The sequence below is a fragment of the Vigna angularis genome, chromosome 7 (assembly GCF_016808095.1).
Source record: "Vigna angularis cultivar LongXiaoDou No.4 chromosome 7, ASM1680809v1, whole genome shotgun sequence".
NCBI lineage: Eukaryota > Viridiplantae > Streptophyta > Magnoliopsida > Fabales > Fabaceae > Vigna > Vigna angularis.
Window position 1 is genome coordinate 13,860,644 of NC_068976.1, and position 18,258 is coordinate 13,878,901.

General features: G+C 31.8%; 2 protein-coding genes across 6 annotated transcripts; both read right to left on the reverse strand.

The window, feature by feature from the left end:
- Nucleotides 1–1,080: 1,080 nt before the first annotated feature.
- Nucleotides 1,081–3,729, reverse strand: LOC108337223 (uncharacterized). Of its 2 annotated transcripts, none has more exons than XM_017573703.2 (6): nucleotides 3,505–3,729; nucleotides 3,311–3,381; nucleotides 3,181–3,239; nucleotides 2,091–2,564; nucleotides 1,730–1,820; nucleotides 1,081–1,322 (listed from the first exon to the last, which is right to left on the reverse strand). In XM_017573703.2, the coding sequence occupies exons 1-6, from the start codon at nucleotides 3,644–3,646 to the stop codon at nucleotides 1,236–1,238; spliced, it is 924 nt and encodes a 307-aa protein (XP_017429192.1). In that variant the 5' UTR covers nucleotides 3,647–3,729; the 3' UTR covers nucleotides 1,081–1,235. The 2 variants fall into 2 exon arrangements, with proteins under 2 accessions (XP_017429192.1, XP_017429191.1); XM_017573702.2 differs by having other exon boundaries at nucleotides 3,181–3,242.
- Nucleotides 3,730–8,450: 4,721 nt separating this feature from the next.
- Nucleotides 8,451–12,531, reverse strand: LOC108337376 (calcineurin B-like protein 10). Of its 4 annotated transcripts, none has more exons than XM_052881099.1 (9): nucleotides 12,324–12,531; nucleotides 11,981–12,149; nucleotides 11,436–11,518; nucleotides 10,957–11,016; nucleotides 10,618–10,726; nucleotides 10,477–10,529; nucleotides 9,044–9,124; nucleotides 8,895–8,957; nucleotides 8,451–8,735 (listed from the first exon to the last, which is right to left on the reverse strand). In XM_052881099.1, the coding sequence occupies exons 1-9, from the start codon at nucleotides 12,390–12,392 to the stop codon at nucleotides 8,679–8,681; spliced, it is 744 nt and encodes a 247-aa protein (XP_052737059.1). In that variant the 5' UTR covers nucleotides 12,393–12,531; the 3' UTR covers nucleotides 8,451–8,678. The 4 variants fall into 4 exon arrangements, with proteins under 4 accessions (XP_052737059.1, XP_052737058.1, XP_052737060.1 ...); XM_052881098.1 differs by having other exon boundaries at nucleotides 8,455–8,735; nucleotides 8,845–8,957; nucleotides 10,633–10,726; nucleotides 12,324–12,530; XM_052881100.1 differs by having other exon boundaries at nucleotides 8,455–8,735; nucleotides 8,845–8,957; nucleotides 11,981–12,139; nucleotides 12,324–12,529.
- Between the last annotated feature and the right edge of the window lie 5,727 nt (nucleotides 12,532–18,258).

Here is an 18,258-nt window from a genome sequence, read left to right on the forward strand (position 1 = left end):
ATTTGGACTTATTCAATAAACGATCAAATTAATCTTTTTTTATCTATTTTCATGTATTTTCTTAATGAAATCAAAACTCCATTTTAGAATATTTAGAAGTGATAATACTAAAAGAATAATTTTCTTCCTTATTAAGCTCACATGACATTTTTATATATCAATCTACTTATTCTCACACCATAGCAAATAATATGACAAAGGAACAAAAAAATTTAGTTGAAACTATATATACATTAGTGCTTAATGTTAATGTACTTATCCATTACTAAAGTGATATTATTCTTAATGCCTAATATTATTATATATAGAATGCCATCTTTGTTGGAAAGAATGGTTGACTTCAAGAGATAGTAAATTGAATTTCAAAAGTTTTTCACAATTAGACATTAAAACTAAAACCAAATATTCAAAATTTAAAAAATGTCAACAACATATTGTTCTTTACACTTCCATTTTATCAAAACATAATTATAAACCAAACTTAAAGAGTGAATAGTAAAGAGAAGAAAAAAATAGTCAAAGATTTATATTATTTCACTCAAAAAAGAAAGTTACATTTAATTGTTTAATCAACTTGATTAGACTCACTATTATCATTACAAGAAAATGAGAAGGAAAGAAAATCATGAAAAATATCATAAACCCCGCAAGACCTCCTATATTGTGAAAGATTCTTCATATGAACCATCTTGACAATCCTAATTAATAATTACAACCTAATATTGGAGGGGTGCATTAGAAAATTTATATTATCATCTTTTAGATTATTTTGCGAAGTTTGTGATGATTCAGTTGAAGGAAAAATTGTAAACCACAGTATGTCACCTATTTTTCTACTATTTTATCACACCAATAAGAAGGCAATTCTATTTGTATATTATCAAATCAAAACAATATCCATTGTCATCTCTACCAGTGCTTCTACAGTACTTATACTCAAGTCACTGCCTCTTATATTCAAATCATTCAGTAAAACGTTTAAAAATACATTTCATTAGAAAAAAAAAGATTGCCAACAATAATCTTTTTATATTTACTAAAAAGAAACATACACAACAAAATAATGAGTGGATATGTGTATAGTTCAATCATCGAGATCTTATTAGTTTTTGCATCACGCAACAGAGTCTGGACTTTAGAGCCCGAAGTATACATGTTAATCAGAACTTTTAAATAGCTATACTGTTGTGACAAGTGGGCAACAAAAAAGTTAGAAAGGAACACAAAAAAAGAAATCAAGCTCCATACTTGGGAGCTTTCCAAAGCTTAAAGGCTATCTCATGCAAGAACCTATCTGCCGGTATTGTAAGGTTTCCACCCCGCTGCATGGCAAGAAAAGAGAGAAATAGTGAAGCAAACATTATTGAGTAACATGAATTACATGGTAGCTTAAACGAGTGACAAGCCTACGAAAATTGCATAATGGATAGAACTCAAACCATGATACTTCACAAAAAGTGTATTCCATAATGGTTAGAACTCAAACCATGATACTTCACAAAAAGTGTAAACACTTGCCGAATAAAAAAAAATTATGGTATACTAGAGGGAACACTCAAGTAAATACGAAAGTTTTAAAGATTGAAGTCTGTTAGGTTGTGTAGATAGGACAGGACATCTTTAAGATCAAGAAATAGATCACGAACAGGCAGAGCAAAAATAGAAACATTAATGGGAAAAATCATTCCTCAATTGTGAATAAAACATGAAGAAAAATCTTTAAGCGCACCTCCATAAAGTCTTCAAAAGAAAATCTCTCTGCATTATCCTTGCGAGTCACAGCATATTGCCATTGGGCAATTAACATGGGAGAAAATGACCTGTATCATTTCATATGAGATAATAATCAAACCAATCCAAAGAGAAAGCAAATATTCCTAATCTTCAATTACTATAACTTAGGTAGTATTTGGTTGACATGTGCATATCATAAGATGAGTTCTATTTATGTTTAGCATATTTTGAAAATATAAAAGAACACAGTAAAGGTAAAAAATTTATCCATTTTGGTTCCACCTAAAAGCATAGAACCAAGGAAAAATGAAATATCTATTTCATTCTGTCCATGTGCTAAACGTTGCTTTAATTACCTTACATCCTTTCGAGGAATCCCTCCTTTCATACCGTAACTTTGTAGAGGATAAAGCACGGAAAGATGAGAGTTCTTCTCATCAACCCTCTTTGAAACAGGAAACTTAGAATCGTCACCCTCCAAGACACTGCCATAGCTCATGACAGCGGACAAATGCAGACGTGAACCGATGTCAGATCCGGGCTGTGCTTGACTCATTATCCCTCCAACCAAAGCATCCAAATACCCCACATCAGCAGCAACCACTTCCTGTTCACCAGCTCCAACGTGAAAGAAAACAAGATCATAATGGTCATTGTCCAGCACCTTCCCTTCTTCAAGGCCAAGCAACTTGAGCAGCTCAAGGGCCACAACCTCAGCAGAACGACCTCCCAGTAACTCGTTCAGTTGGAGCACACTAAATCCAAGTTTGGCACTAAAAGACTTCAAGCTTGAATTGTTGGTCAAAATAGCAGCTTTCATTCCCATAAACCTGTATTTGGAAAAAGAAACCATTTATTTGATCTATTTAAAACAATCATTTGATTCTTAGAGATGACACATTTAAGAATCAGTCCCTCTGAAAAAACTGAAGTTTTAGTACCTGTAATACAAGTCCCTTATTTAGTATAAATGGTTCCTTGTTGTTCTTATGTTTCTTACGTCTTAGACCCTTAAAAACTAAATTTTTAGTCCTTAACTTCTAAGGACAAAATTCTAACCCTTTTTTTTATATTTAAATGAGTGTCACCTATAGATCAAGACCCTGTTTGGATATCTTCTCAGTAAACACTTGCAAAAGAAGAAAATAAAAAAGGTAAAATAAGCTGAGTTTCTCATATAAGCTAAAACCATCTTATTAACTTCATCTTTTATAGAAACTATCTCATTTAACTTTTTTCAAAAACTCATTTTAACTTGCTCACGAACTAATTCTAACTTACCGGAAAAGCTTAATTCAAATACCTTGTTATTTTCTTCTTTTAAAAATCCATACATGACCCAAGCAATTATAAATACTATAGGGAAGTTTATCCACAGAACAAAAATGGATTAATTTAACATTTACAAACAAAAAATTGAAAATAGAAAACAAATAAAGAAAATACCTGTCAGACAAGGTTTGTTTTGGTGGATCCTCATGGCTATCACCATCACTGATTTCCCCCTTCTAAAAAGGAATGAAAGAATATCACAACGATGAAAGAGAAAACCGAAACTTGAGCAAATGGGTCTCACCATATTAGAATAAGTATGACATGCATCCAGCAGCACTGCAAATTCTCTAACTGCCCTCTCATCCCCGCTTTCTGAAAACTACATATCCAAGTGAATTTGAATGTGGCAGGAGGAAAAAGGGGAGAAAAGAAATTGAAAAGTATGTTGGGCATTATAACAAACACATGGAGGGTGTGGATTGAGAATAAGGGAACCTGATGGTGGAGAATTCGGGAGACTCAAGAAACCGCAGGAAGATACAGAAGCGAGAGAGTGAAGGTGGGAGTGCGATGAATCAACGAAACGAGCAAATCCATCGCCGAATAAGACCAGCGATCGACTTGGCTTGTCTGCCATCGTTTCTCCTGCTTCTCAGTTCTTCACAATTTTTGGAATCAGATGCACAGAGAGAATAAAGTGAAATGAGGAATGAGTATTGCAAGGAGTGTCTCTATATTATTATATATTTATTTTTTATTATAAAAAAATAAGGCATAAAACTTTTATACGAAAATATTCACTACATTTTTTATATAAGGAGTATTGTGCAAGGGGTGTCTCTATATTATTATATAAGGAGTGTCTCTAATTTTTTATTTATTTAATAATTTTATGGTAGTAAAATATTTTATATACTATGTTGTAGGAAATATGTTATAAATAATATTTTCATCTTAAGCTAACGTTTTATGACAATGATTATAAATCGCAAGTTTGGGTACACTTTTGACCACCCTAAGAAAATTCTAAAATTATGAAAAACCACAACTAAGACAAGAATGAAGAAATGCTTAAACAAATCTTTCAAAATATACAAAACTCTAATGTCAAACTTGAAAAATGTCAATTTATTTGAGAGATTTTTTTTATTATTAAATTGATACAATGAAATGGTATCATGAGTACCATGTTATCATGGTAAAAAAACCGAAGAGAAAAGAAAAGAAAAAGAGAAAGCCAAAAACTTTAATATTTGAAAAGAATTAAAAGTGTGCATGTATATCTAATTTTATGTGAACTTACATAGAATAGGAAGAAAAAACATAAATGGGAAAATGAGGGTAACAATTATAAAAGTTTTGAGCAGTATGTAGTCAGGTTGTATTGCCAAGCTGTGTCGGGTTGTGCTGTCGAGCTGTGTCGGGTTGTGCTGTCGAGCTTTGTTGAGTTGTGCATCTAGCTTTGCGTAACTATTTGTTAGACTATGTTGATGATATGTGTTTCTGAGCTTATCAGCCTCCTCAAGTTGGGCATATATATATATATATATATATATATATATATATATATATATATATATATATATATATATATATATATATATATATATATATATATATATATATATATTACATACCCAGTTTGAAACGAAGACCGTGAAAAGTGGTATGGTGGAGAGGTTTTGTAAAGATGTTGGCAATTTGAAGGGTGGATGATATGAGAAGTAATTTGAGGAAGCCATTGATGACTTTATCACGTACAATGAGACAATCTATCTTATTATGCTTAATGCGTTCGTGGAATACCAAGCTTGAGGCTATTTGAAGGTTGATTGATTGTCACACTAGAGAAGAGCAAGAGTTTGAAGAGAAACTAAAAAATCTTGAAGAAGAAAGACCAGTCATTGAAGCTCGTAGGTGGTGGTTGTGAGGGCTCGATATTTAGCCTTAGATGAACTTTGGGAAATAATTTGTTGCTTCTTTGATCTCTTGGAGATAAGAGAGTCACAAAAAAAAACTTGTAATAGATTTGCGAGTGTCGGGGCATGTTGCCCAGTCAAAATCACTGAAAGTTTTAAACTGAAGAACTGATTTACTGTGAAAGAAAATGTTAGAGCCAGGACAACTGTTTAGATAACGTAAAATTTGGTGTGCTGCTTGTTGATGAAAGGTGGTTGGATCTGAGATGAACTGGCTAAGATAGTGAATGATGAAGATGATGTCAGGACAAATAGTAGTGAGATAAATTAATTTCCCGATGAGTCGATGATATGGAATGGAGGCAGTATCATCAAAAGGTTGGTTAGTTGAAGACGATGATGGTTTTAGAACTATAGGAGTATTAATAAGAGAACTATCGAGCATGTCAGTGTCATGAAGCAAGTCTAGAACATACTTTCCTTGACTTAGGTGTATACCATTTAAGTTTCAAGCAACTTTGAGGCCGAGGAAGTACGTTAATTAAGTCGCCAAGATTCTTTATGCGAAAGGCGAAATATAGAAGAGTAATGATGCATTGAAGTTCCTTAATATTGTTGCTCGTAACAATGATATTATCAACATAGATGAGAAATGTGGTAATTAGATGACCATCATGTTTTAGGAAAAGAGAATGATCAATAGAAGAACATTTATAATTATGAGAAAGCAAAAAGGTGTAGTTTGGTGTACCATTGAAGTCCTGCTTGTTTAAGGTCGTAGAGAGATCACTAACTTGAAAATTTGGTTAGGTGAAGTAGCACGCATGCCAGGAGGAAGTTTCATGTATATGTCATTGGCAAGATTGCCATGCAAGAAGGTGTTATTTACATCTAGTTGCTTAAGGAACCAATTTTGAGAGGTAATAAGAGCTAAAAGTAAACACATATTGGTGAGTTTAGTAACTTAGGCAAAGGTGTCATGAAATTTGATTCCTTCAAGTTGGTTGTAGCCTTTGGCTACGTGCCTTGCTTTGTATCGGTCAAGTGAACCATCAGCATGATAACTTTATAGATCCAACGACATCCTAGAACAACCTTGTTGTCTAAAAGAGTTGTTAAAATCCAAGTTTTGCTGGCATGTAAAGCATTAAGCTTGGCTTTCAAAGTAGCAACCTATTTAGGGTGTATAAATGCTTCAATATAGGTTTGTGGTTCCATGATAGAAGAAATATTCATGATAGTATGTTTGAAGGGATCAAAAGATTATCATATGATATATAATTTGTTATTGGGTATCGAGAAATAACATTTGTGTGAAAATCATGAAAGTGTGTAGGTGTTTTAAATTGTCTAGTAAATCAACAAAAGGATTTGAATTGTTATCACTATAAATGTCAATAGGTGGGTTAATTGACAAATTATTAAAGGTAAGTTGTTCATGAGGACAAATAGCAGTAGTATTAGATGTGTCATGCAAAGGAGGGTTATCAGTGATGTTAGAAGGGTGAAAAATGTCATCATAATTATGGTTATAATGAGTTGGTACAGGAAGAGATAGAGAGTTATTGGTATCATGTTTTTATTTATATTGGAAATTATGTTCATGGAAAACTATTTTACAAGAAACATCAATTTTACATGTTGTGAGGTTAAGAATTCAACACCATTATCAGTATGTATGATTTTGATACTAGAATCAAATTGATTTTCAACATTGTTAATTATGAGATGTTTCTTAACTATGGCTTTGTTAGGCACAGGGATCATCCAAGTAAAATGAATGAAATCATCAATTATACTTGAGATATATTTTGAACCATTCAAAGAAGGAACACAATGTCTCATATGTCTATATGAAGCAATTCAAGAGGTTGTTTAGAATTAAATGTACTGAAAGAATATGGTAGTTTTTTTTTTGTTTTGCACGATGGTAAGCATCACAAACATCAACATGATGAGTTGTAATGTACGAGTATTTAGATTGCAAAATGTGTAATCTAGTGCTAGAGGGATGTCCTAGGCCAAAATGTCATATGTTATTAATTTACAAGAATTATTGTTGCAAGTATTGACAAATATAATAAAACATGCAAAACAATATGTATAAGTCGCCTTGAGGTTTAATCAAACCAATCCTCTCTTTGGTTTGAACATCTTGTATCAATAGGTGCAAATTTTATGTGAGGAAGAAGGTGTGTTGTTGCTTTTCAAATATTTGTTTTCTTGGTTAGAAAACTCATCCTTTTTAATGCATGTATTTTCAGAGTGACCAACATGATTGTAATAGGACAAGTAATGGTATTATTTGTATGAGTGGAAGAACTATTATGCTAAATAATAGTCAAGATGTGTCCTGCCATGAGTTGACGTTCTTGTTGAAGAATAAGAGAAAAAAAATCTTTGAAATAGGTGGATAGGCTTTAGAAGAAGAACATGAGACTTAATATTTGAGAATTGATAATTCAATCCTTTTAATAATTGCATAACTCTATCTTCACATTTGCATTGTGTGACAATTGAGGAAGTATTACATGTACATTTTTTGCATACACACGTAGGATCTAGGCAAAAATTGTTCATCTCATCTTATAAACCCTGTAAACGAGTGAAGTAATATGTAACCAAGAGATCTCCTTAAGAAAGAGTGGTAGTCGCCATCTGAAGGTCTAAAATTCTTACAAGATCTCTCTATGAAAATTTGTTCTTGAGGTCATTCCATATATTGAGAGTTTGGTCCATCCATACAATGCTTTCACATATCAAAGGTGAGACAGAATGAATCAGCAAATCACCATGCTATTGCAGCAATACCAAGCAGGAAAAAGAACATGTGTTTTGTCATGTTGGGATGTCATGTCAAGAATGAATTCAACCTTATTCTTTGCTGAGAGTGCGATGACTATGGAACAACTCCAAGAGTGGTAGTTACTTGTATCAAGAACATGAGAAACAAGAGAAATAATTGGGTTTTCATTGGGATGTAAATGTAGGTAACTTGGTGCAATAGCTTTAGTTGCTTATGTTTGTTCCATAGCCATGATATTAAGACAAAGAAAGAAAAAGAACAATGATCAAGAAAAAGAAGACAAGAAGAAAAGAAACAAATAGAGCAAGCGTAACAAAGCTCTTCTATAAGAACTCTAAGTCCATTATGAAGTATCAGGCTACCATGGTAAAACGAAAGGTGAAGAAGGAAAAAAAGAAACAAAGGGAGAAGAAAGAAAAAAACTTGAATATTATTGAAAAAAACTAAAAGGGTATATTGTATACAGTATCTAATTCTATGTAAACTTATATAGAACAAGAAGAAAATATAGAAAACAAGGATAACGACTATAAAAGCTCTGAGTGATATGTAGTCGAATTGTGTTGTCAAGTTTTGCCGAGTTGTATACCAAACTTTGTCAAGCTATACTGTTAAGTTGTACCGAGTTATATTTCTGAACTTATCATGATATGTCAGTCTCAATGTAAAATGAAGTCTAACACTAAAATAATTATTACAAGAAAATTTCTAAAATCTTTCATCACACTTTTAAATAATTATAATATCTATTGTATCTTTTAAAAATCATATTATAGTGTGAACACATTACTTCACTAACTTATTCCCTATACATTATAATACAAAAACCACTTTCTAATACATAACTAATACATATAAATATCCACATACAGTTTCTATTGTAGAATTTATTTCTAATACACATTTATTAACACATTGATGCCAAGATAACAAAAGCATGGCCTTTAAATTTCTGCCTCCTTTATTTGAAAAGAAAACTTGGAAACACAATGGTGATATCCCTGACAAATAACAAAGTGACATAGTTAGTTACACTTTCAAAAAACATCCAAAGAATTAGGTGAGAGTAATCACAAAAAAAGAAGGATCACAATGTTTTATAAATCATACTTCAAGTAAGGAAGTGTCATGTTCATCAAGAGGGATGGATTTTCACTCACAAAAGCTTTCCAATCTTCTTTACTGATTTTACCATCACTGTCCTTATCCACATCAGCAATTGTCTGAAAAAAAGAGAGTTGTGAATGTCCTATAATGAGCATGTTTCATATTGAAGCTACCTTTTCATGTTTGGTTAGAAAGTAATAACCTTGTCCACAATAGCATCAAGAAGATCATCAGGAAGATTCATGTCTGATTCAATCAAAATGGCTACAACCATTTGCTTCACCTAAAAACCAAGGAAACCATATAACCAAATAACCAATCAATACGTAGTTCCTTGATTATATTTCATGTAGTTTTCAGTTATAGTTATAATAATAGTAGTATATGTTAATCTCACCTTGTATTTGTTAAAGACCTCCTATAAGATGTTACAATAGTTATTTCTAACCATAAATAATTAATAAAGTATATGGTTTTGGATTACACTTGTTTATAATAATTACCATTATAATATTTTTGAAAGTAATTAAGAGAGGTTAATATAGTTTATAAAGGGGTGATGTCAAAATAATAAAAGAATTTTTTTAAGTCTCCAAAATGGGTTTCAACCGACAAGATTTAAATCGTGCTAAGTAGTAAAAATTTCAAAAAAATTTAAATGTGGGTCAAATTGAATCTTGATTTACTTAATTTGTAGGTTAAATAGTAAAAGGAGACAATGTGACCTCTTTTGTGAAATTAACATTAACGTTGTTAGGAGGTAATCATGTATAAGTCCAAATTCTTTGTTCTCTTTTTAACTCCTTCTCTAGTGACACAATCTCACTAAAATCATCTCCTTTAGATCTAAGATCGACTATTTTATATCTAATATCTTTATTTTTGTCCACTACATCGTTGAAGATAGACACATGAATCTAATTATGGCTTTTGAATTTATTCCCAAATTTTGTTAAGGATGAAAATGAAGAAAATGGGACCACATTGTCTATATTTAAATAATATAAGAACTCAATTGAGTCCAAAAAAGAATATAGGAACAAAATTATTAACTAAATTTTTTATTAGACTAACACATGATCACATTAAGTTGATTTAACACATAATGAGACTTGAAAAAAAACAAATACTGAGACCAAAATGAATCAAAGCCCACAATATAGAGACCAAAATAGTAGTTAAACTTTTAATTTTTTTATTTACAAATTACGTAGGTTGACACTTTAATTTTTCAACCATTATCTTTATAATAATATTTGGTAAAATACGTGTACTGATATAATAAAATAAATCAAGTTAATACACTATGATTATATTGTGATAAATATATAAAATAAATTAAATGAACAAAACATTTTCAAGTGAGTCAATTCATAACATATGATGGGTTAAATTGGATTACAAAATTTCTAACTCACTAAAAAAATAAAACTGAATTCAACCTAACACCCTTAAAAAAATATGTGAATAATATAAAAAAAGAAAAAAAAAGACAGAAATATAATCTACTCTTAATAAAAACAAATTTATCAAGGAAAATTATGTAGAAAATTCTTTTTTGTTCTAATTAAAGATCACCATATTAATTAAGGAAATGCATGAACAATAAAACTTATACCACAAAAGTACACTTACTTCCTCTCTTCCGATAAATCCAGTTTGGTTGAGGTCATAGAGCTTAAATGCAACTACAAGAAGTCATGAAGGGACAAAGATTAGATGTGAAGAAAAATTTAATTTCATTTAATGAAAAAAATCTCTTCAGTTTGAACATACAATCAATCTTTTCACCTATGGGGGCATATGGATGGAAAACACTGAGAGCAAGGACAAATTCGTCAAACTCAATTACACCATTTCTTTTTTGGTCAAAAACATCAAAAACCTGAAAAATGAATTTTTATTCAAAATTATGTAATGTAATATTTCAGATTACATAATTTAAGATTTTAAATTGTACAATTTCATGGTTACAATAACTGGATTATGTTAATATTTTATTTTAGTATTAAGCATGAGGTTTCGATAGTAATGTAAGTATTCTCTTATGTTTATTTTTGTTAAGAATTTAAGTATAAGATTAAACATATTTTTGTTAACACAGATATTGCTTACTCGATCAAGGAAAAAATATTTTCCATTTGGTGTGTGAAACAATGCCAATTGAAGCTCCTCCTACAATAGAAAAATCATACTAAGATCAATATTATTGCATCATTGACCAAAATGAAATCCTCAACATAAATGTTTGGTAGATGATAGTTTATGCAATATCCTCCCTCCTATTTAATGATTTTTTGTAGAAATAAATTTATTATAATTTTGGTTCCCATTGGGGAGGGGTACAATTACAATAATCTAAGGTTTTTCACATTATATTTTAGAATTTTATTATTTATCTTAAAAATCATTGGAAAAATACATTGATAAATTTTCCTCCATTCCATCTACAAAGTAATACCAAAAACACAAGAAGTCCATGCAAAATTGATGTTAAAAATAAATGAAATACAGTGTATCTCAAATAGAAACATTATTGAAAAAGAAGCAAAATATTAGAAAGAAGAAGCAAGAAAATAGAAAATGAAAGTTACCTTGTGAATAAAACCATCATCGATTAGGGTGCTACTTAACCTTTTAAACAACACATGCAATGCCTCCACTTCCTTAATTGTGACTGCATTATCAACATTATTACGACAAGTATTTTATTTAATTATTTCTTCAAAAATTAGCATATCTAAATTGATTTTAAATTAAAAAATTTAAAGTTATTTCACCTTTTTTTTCTGTTGGAAAACCTATCATGATGCATGCAGTAAATAAACACTAATTATATAGTTTAAAGTTATGTATCATAATTAAAAAAGAAAAATTAGGGATGAAATGGTGATTGAAACTTTGAGGGAAACCTTCATACAAATATATGTACCAATACAGTGGAATTTAAATAGAGAAATTAGTTTGAGAGAGTAACCTAAAGCACAATTCAATGTATGAGTGTACTAATCATTTAGCTAATTGATTAATTATCAGGTGAAAATATTATTTTTAAAATAAAAACGTTTTCTATTTTCGATGAACGATCTATTTAGATAAACTTTTAGTAAAGCCATACAAATAAAGGTTAATTATTTACATCTTGTTGAAGCAGCAAGCGTTGCGAAATCCTCATCAGTGTAGGGACAACGTTTGTTCTCCTGCACAACGCTGTTTGAGCAATAACCCAAACAACCTGCGACAGCCACCATCAATGGCGTCAACGCTGCACACACACGTTCCCCTATTGTCCTTGAATCTGACAAACCCTATTCCAAGTTACAACCACCATGAAAATGGTGACTCATATACAAAATGAAAACGAATGAAATAATGTATTTAGAACAAGATTTTTCAGACAACTTAAAGAGAAAATACATTAAGATATATCATTAACGATTCCAAAACATGGACCAACCTTGGTGATTAGATGAAAAACTTACATGGGAATCCGAGGTCATGATGTGTTTTGTTGTTGGTGTGTCTATGGCTGGACTAGAAATGGAACTCATGGTGATGAGAAGGGCATGAATGGTTCTCAGTTTTAAGCATTCTTTCTGAGTTTTTTGGATCACTCTGGTGTGGCTCTCTCATGATTATCTTCTCTTGGAGGTGATAGATATTGCGCTGTGGCCCCAACACAATATGTTTCAAACAAGTTTCACATGATGAGCCTCTCTGACATAACATCATCAATGTTTTGTTTTTATTCGTGATTTGGAATTCAACACCAAAATATAACCATTTATAACCAATCACTGAGTTACATTCACGTTGAAAGTCACACGTCGTGGATTATTAGATATAAAATCAATTTATCTTATAAACTATACGATTAAGTTAGGTTTAAAGTTTTGCTTCTTAATAATTCAACCTATTTTTAAATGATTTTAAGCAGTGTTTTTCTTCCTCGTCTGGAACTTTTAATCTAATGATTCTATCAACACATCATGTAGGTGGGCTGTTGGTATTTAAGTTTGATACAAGAAAGTTAAATATTTTATCAAAATTTATAAACTATTTTAAGATTTTGGGTTCAGTTTTTATTGTTATTGTGTTTTCTGATTAATTATTTCTATAAAAAAAAAAACTCATTGAAAATATTAGAAGTGATGATTAGTTTTGATCAATTTATATAAATACATATAAATGATAGTATAAAAGAAATATTTTTTATTGAGAAATAATTTTTGTTTCAAAATTTTAAATTAGACTTAGTGTTAATCTTTTATATGAATTAAAATATAAAATTTAATTATTGATGTATCTTTTCGGTAAATTCTTTTTTTCGAATATCATAAGGCTCTCTTTTTCTTGCACCTATTTAATCAATGGTTGGTAATTATCTAAGAAGATCCTAAATTGAAACGTGAGGTACTGATTTTGTCACTTATTTCTCAAATCTTATGATATCATGATATAAGTGATCATATTTTTAAGACATTTTTGTCCCTAGTTATCATGAGTAAAGTTAAGATAATGTTTTGATATATCTCAATCTATTAAGTCTTAAATTGAAAGTTTTCAATAGATTAGACTTAAACCAACTTTTTTTTATTCTTTTTTATAATGTACCTGTTAAGTCCCTCAACAGTTTCTTCAGAGTTCCTCAATTTAGAAATGAAGATACGTAAATATCAACCGTTCGTAGCATTCTTACTTTTAAATAATTATATTTTTTATTTAAAGTGTCATTGCTTTATTAAATGTAAGAATTGGAAAATGTAGTGTTTTAATTCGTATTATTAATTTTATTTTTTTAAAAATAAATTATAAGAACTTTTGTATTTTATCCAAATAAAATTTGAGTAAAAAATTAATTAACCTATAAGAAGTAATATAATCAATTAAAATAAAAATAATATTTAATATATTTAAAAACAATAAAAAGTTATTTGTTTATTGTAACATCTCATTTAATAATTTAAACTACTAAATAAGATATTACAAATTATGATATTAAAAAAATAGATAAAAAAACAATTATCCAAAGTAATAATCAATCTAATATTTTATACATAGATGATCATACGAACTAAACAAGTTTTACTAAAAATAAAAATATAAAACATCTATAATAAAAAATTAGATAAAGAAAATAAAACATCAAGATCACTCAACAACATCATCGGCCTACACCAAAGACATGTCGGTACCTAAGTCATCTTCTACTCGTATCAATGGATGATCATTACAAAAAAATAAACAACATAGAAGAGAAAAGAAGGTAAGATAAGTTATTGTTCAGAAAGAAACATCATAAAACAATTAAAACATGTCATATTAGTTCAACGTGTATAATAATAAACAAACATACATACAATTAACTCTAGATTCAATTATCTGGATCCATGCTTTGACATACGTACTCAATATAGGTTTGCAATTGTAGTAATGTTTATACTCTGTAAAGTTCTAAACACAAGATTATCACCTTATTATTCACGAGATTAATCTTTTCATATCTAACAATAAAGTCTAGTTAAAGACCTCCTATTATTATCTTCTCACTCCATTCCTCTAATATGAGTTATATTCATATCATATGAGTTGAATAGCTGGTAGAATATAAGAATACCCACTTTTAAAACTTTCCTATCTCAAAGAATACAATAAACAAACACCAAGACATAAAATCAAGAACACATCCAAACAGATTCATCATATTCTAAAACATACATCATTTCACTAAGCATCAATTAACTATTTTAAAGCATTCAATCCCAGTTCATACAAAGGAAAATAAATTTTTATTTTTAATCACATTCAACACAACCTAATTAAAATAACATCAAGAAAAGTCACTAACTTCTCTTACCTTACACCGACGATACAAAGCTCTAAGAACACCCAAATTACTTTTCACACAAGGAATTTATAGAAACACCTACTAATCACCAAATTGAAAAAGGAAAAAGTCCTTAGGACCTTGGATTTACCAAGAAGCCCAAAGAACAACACAATGAAAACTTTCATGCATTGACTCGATTAAAGAGCAAAGAGCAAAAAGGAGCTGAAACTTACTTGCTCTATTGTAGAAACTGATCAGAAGGAATGTAGACCTTGTCATCATGGTCGATTAGGCACATCCTGATCGTCAAAGAGATGACTCAGAAGTTAGAACTCTTAGAGAGAAGGTAGAGAATTCTATAGAAAAGTGATTTCTAAATAGATGATACGTTTTAAAATAACAAAATTCGTTTATAACAAAACTATTTATAATAAAATAATTTAACATTAAAATAATCGAGTCTCATTATTTTTAGATTACACCACTCCTAAAATATCATTTTAGGAGGTTTTACATATTCAATGTCTCATGTAGGAAAAATGGTATTTCAACTAAGAAGATTATATTTCAACCAAGAAAACATATTAATTTTTTTTTAAAAAACAACATCTGAATCATGTGACATTATTTAATCTTGAAAGAACACTTCATTTTGATTAATTTTCACTTTATCAATATTTTTTTCATATAAAATTAAAACTAAAAGATTCATTAAATATAAATGTGAGGTAGAAAAATAATAACATATAATAAATTGTAGACTTAATTTTATTATTTTTCACTTTTAATTTATATTTTCTTATAATTTTTGTCTTCATCTGTTATTTTCTATTTTCCCTTTTTAAATATTACAAACTGTATAAAAATTAGGCCTTAAATATATAATTTCCTGCTACTCTCTGAAATAAGGTTTAATGCATATTTAAGTTAGATTTAAAAAATCTAGATTTCTTTATTGCAGAAATTATTTATTTACTCTTTGTAACGTGAACCAGAAAAAAAAGATAATTCTGCATAATTTTGTATCGTGAATTAGCGATGATAAATTAATTGATATTATTTAAATTTGTCTCCACTTTAATAAAAAATTTAAATTTTCATATTAACTATTTAAAAATATGAATATTGATATTCAATTTTTAAATTAAATATGAAAACATGAATGTTTCGGTCGGGTTTGGTGTGACCCTATTAAAACACTCCTAATTGTATTGAAGACCTAGTGGATACTAGAGACCGGACGGACGAATCATGTTCAACGCGCTGCAGGATGAAGATCGGGCGGGCTCTGCTCCAAGCAGGCGACCCTTGAGAGTTGGACGAACGTTGAAGACTGGTCAGACGTAACTCGCTCTCCCTCCTCCTCCAAGCCAGGTGGGGGCGTATCTGTTAAAGGTGCTCCGACGCTCAAGTCAGTAAAGTGACCGAACGGTTATAATAAGTGATGCAAGTAGTGCATAATGTGCAGCGTGTGCAGTCTGCCCAGAAATCATACCTGAGACTCTTATTTATACTGGTTGTAATGGGCTTTTACCTTTCGCCGGCCTAATGACGACCTAATCACGCCTTAATCTTCATTAGGGGCTTTAATGAGTTATTACTGTTTATAATCCAACCATACAGTCGGCCTGGTGGTTGGCCGGCTAGGGTTGTTGGCCTGGTGGTCGGCCTAAGGACCGTTCGGCATATGGGGTAGGGAGGACCGTACGGCCTAAGGACCGTTCGGCATGTGGGGTAGGGAGGACCGTACGACCTAAGGACCGTTCGGCATGTGGGGTAGGGAGGATCGTACAGTACATAAGCCCCCCAAGCCCAAGCATGATTTTATTATGCGAAGGGGTTATGTTTACGACCTTCCTGCTACAGACGAGATCTTCTATTGGCCTTTTTTCTGTCTTCGTCATTCGTTGATTAAGATGACTGGCTAGATAGTTGAAACGGGTCGTGCCTTAAGGACAAACCGCCGAGGTTGAATGTAAGACCCGTGAATTTTAGGAAGGTGGGACACGGTGGGTACCCACCTTTTCATTAAATTGGGGGAGCATTATTGAAGGGCAGAGAAGAAGCTGAGGAAAGGGGGTTTTTCATTTTGGCATGGGAGAGGGAGCGGGAGAGCAGCAGGAGGAAGGGAGCCCTTCCTTCCTTCCGTTTCCAGCCAACCAAAGAGCACCGTGGAAGTTGCACCAAATTCAGAAGGGCTGAGAGGAGGAGCTGGGATGTACATCTGGTGAGAGGGGAGTCCTTGCAGGGAGAAGAAGTGAAGAACTCTTAAAGATTGGAAGAAGATCAAACTTTCTGGAAGTGATTCAAGGAAGTCTTCAAGAGGTAAGGGGAGCTAGATCTTTTGTTTAATTGATGATATATGTTGTATTTGATGCAAATATGGGAAGAATGGGATGAATATTTGGGTTCTGGTTTCGTTTCTGGGTTTTCTGGAAAACTTGCAGAAATTCTGCAGAAACGTCGTTCGTCCAATTTGATTTCAAATTGGACGTTCGTTCAAAATGACTGAACGTTCGTCAAGGTGAAATTGGACGTTCGTCCAAAATAGCTAACGTTCGTCCTTCCATATGAGTGTAGCGTTCGTCCTTCAGTCTGAGTGTGGCGTTCGTCCTTCAATTTGAGTTGAGCGTTCGTCCTTAAGTATTTGAACGTTCGTCCTTAAGTATTCTGAGCGTTCGTCCTTAAGTAACCAGTATGAGCGTTCGTCCTTAAATAAATAGTATGAGCGTTCGTCCTTAAGTTACAAGTTGAGCGTTTGTCCAGTTGAGTGTTCGTCCAAATTGTTGAGCGTTCGGTTACATTTTGAGCGTTCGTCCAAATAGTTGAGCGTTCGTCCAGTGAGCGTTCGTCCAAGTGAGCGTTCGTCCCAGTGAGCGTTCGTCCAGTGAGCGTTCGTCGAGTGAGCGTTCGTCCTAAATATTGAAGTGAGCGTTCGTCCAAGTGAGTGTTCGTCCTAGTGAGCGTTCGTCCAGTGAGCGTTCGTCGAGTGAGCGTTCGTCCTAAATATAGAAGTGAGCGTTCGTCCTTAAAACATTGATTAGCGTTCGTCCAATAGTATCCAGTGAATAGTACTCGTCCAAATAGTATTTTACAAATATGTTGAATTTTAAGTCCTTTGCTTTTGGGTTGAATTATATGTACCAATGTTTGAAATATTGTCTGTGACATGAATTATGTGAAATCATGTGAATGTATGAAATATGTTGGAATTGTTGGGATAATATGGTGGTATCTGATTATTCATAATTGGGGTTAAGGTTCAAAGTAACAATATGATTCATGAACGTAATTCCATGATCCTCAAGGAGAGGATACATGGTGGTGTTTTGGGGTTGTATAGAATGATTACATGGTAGCTCAGTTTTGGGGGTCATCCTGAAACTCCAATGGTCTTTCTTCTCATGTAGAGAGGATTGAACCATGTGGTGAGGAGTAGCAGGAGGTCCTAGTCTTGGATGCTTCCATATGATCCAAGGTGAGTGATAACGGATTTACCTCGTGACTGTGGCCGGGCGGTAGTGCCCAAAGTTCCATCAGACGGTAGTGCCAGAGCGGTAGTGCTCAAGTTCCATAAAGCCACCACG

What these genes read in the sequence shown, in the direction of transcription:
- LOC108337223 (XM_017573702.2), bottom strand. Translation starts at nt 3,646, where the DNA reads ATGGCAGACAAGCCAAGTCGATCGCTGGTCTTATTCGGCGATGGATTT. An exon ending in CCCGAATTCTCCACCATCAG is followed by an intron (nt 3,382 to 3,504) that starts GTTCCCTTATTC and finishes TGTAGTTTTCAG; the next exon opens with AAAGCGGGGATGAGAGGGCA. An exon ending in AAACAAACCTTGTCTGACAG is followed by an intron (nt 2,565 to 3,180) that starts GTATTTTCTTTA and finishes TTCCAAATACAG; the next exon opens with GTTTATGGGAATGAAAGCTG.
- LOC108337376 (XM_052881097.1), bottom strand. Translation starts at nt 12,392, where the DNA reads ATGAGTTCCATTTCTAGTCCAGCCATAGACACACCAACAACAAAACAC. An exon ending in AATATTTTTTCCTTGATCGA is followed by an intron (nt 10,727 to 10,956) that starts GTAAGCAATATC and finishes TTCATTTTTCAG; the next exon opens with GTTTTTGATGTTTTTGACCA. An exon ending in TTGATGCTATTGTGGACAAG is followed by an intron (nt 8,958 to 9,043) that starts GTTATTACTTTC and finishes TCTTTTTTTCAG; the next exon opens with ACAATTGCTGATGTGGATAA.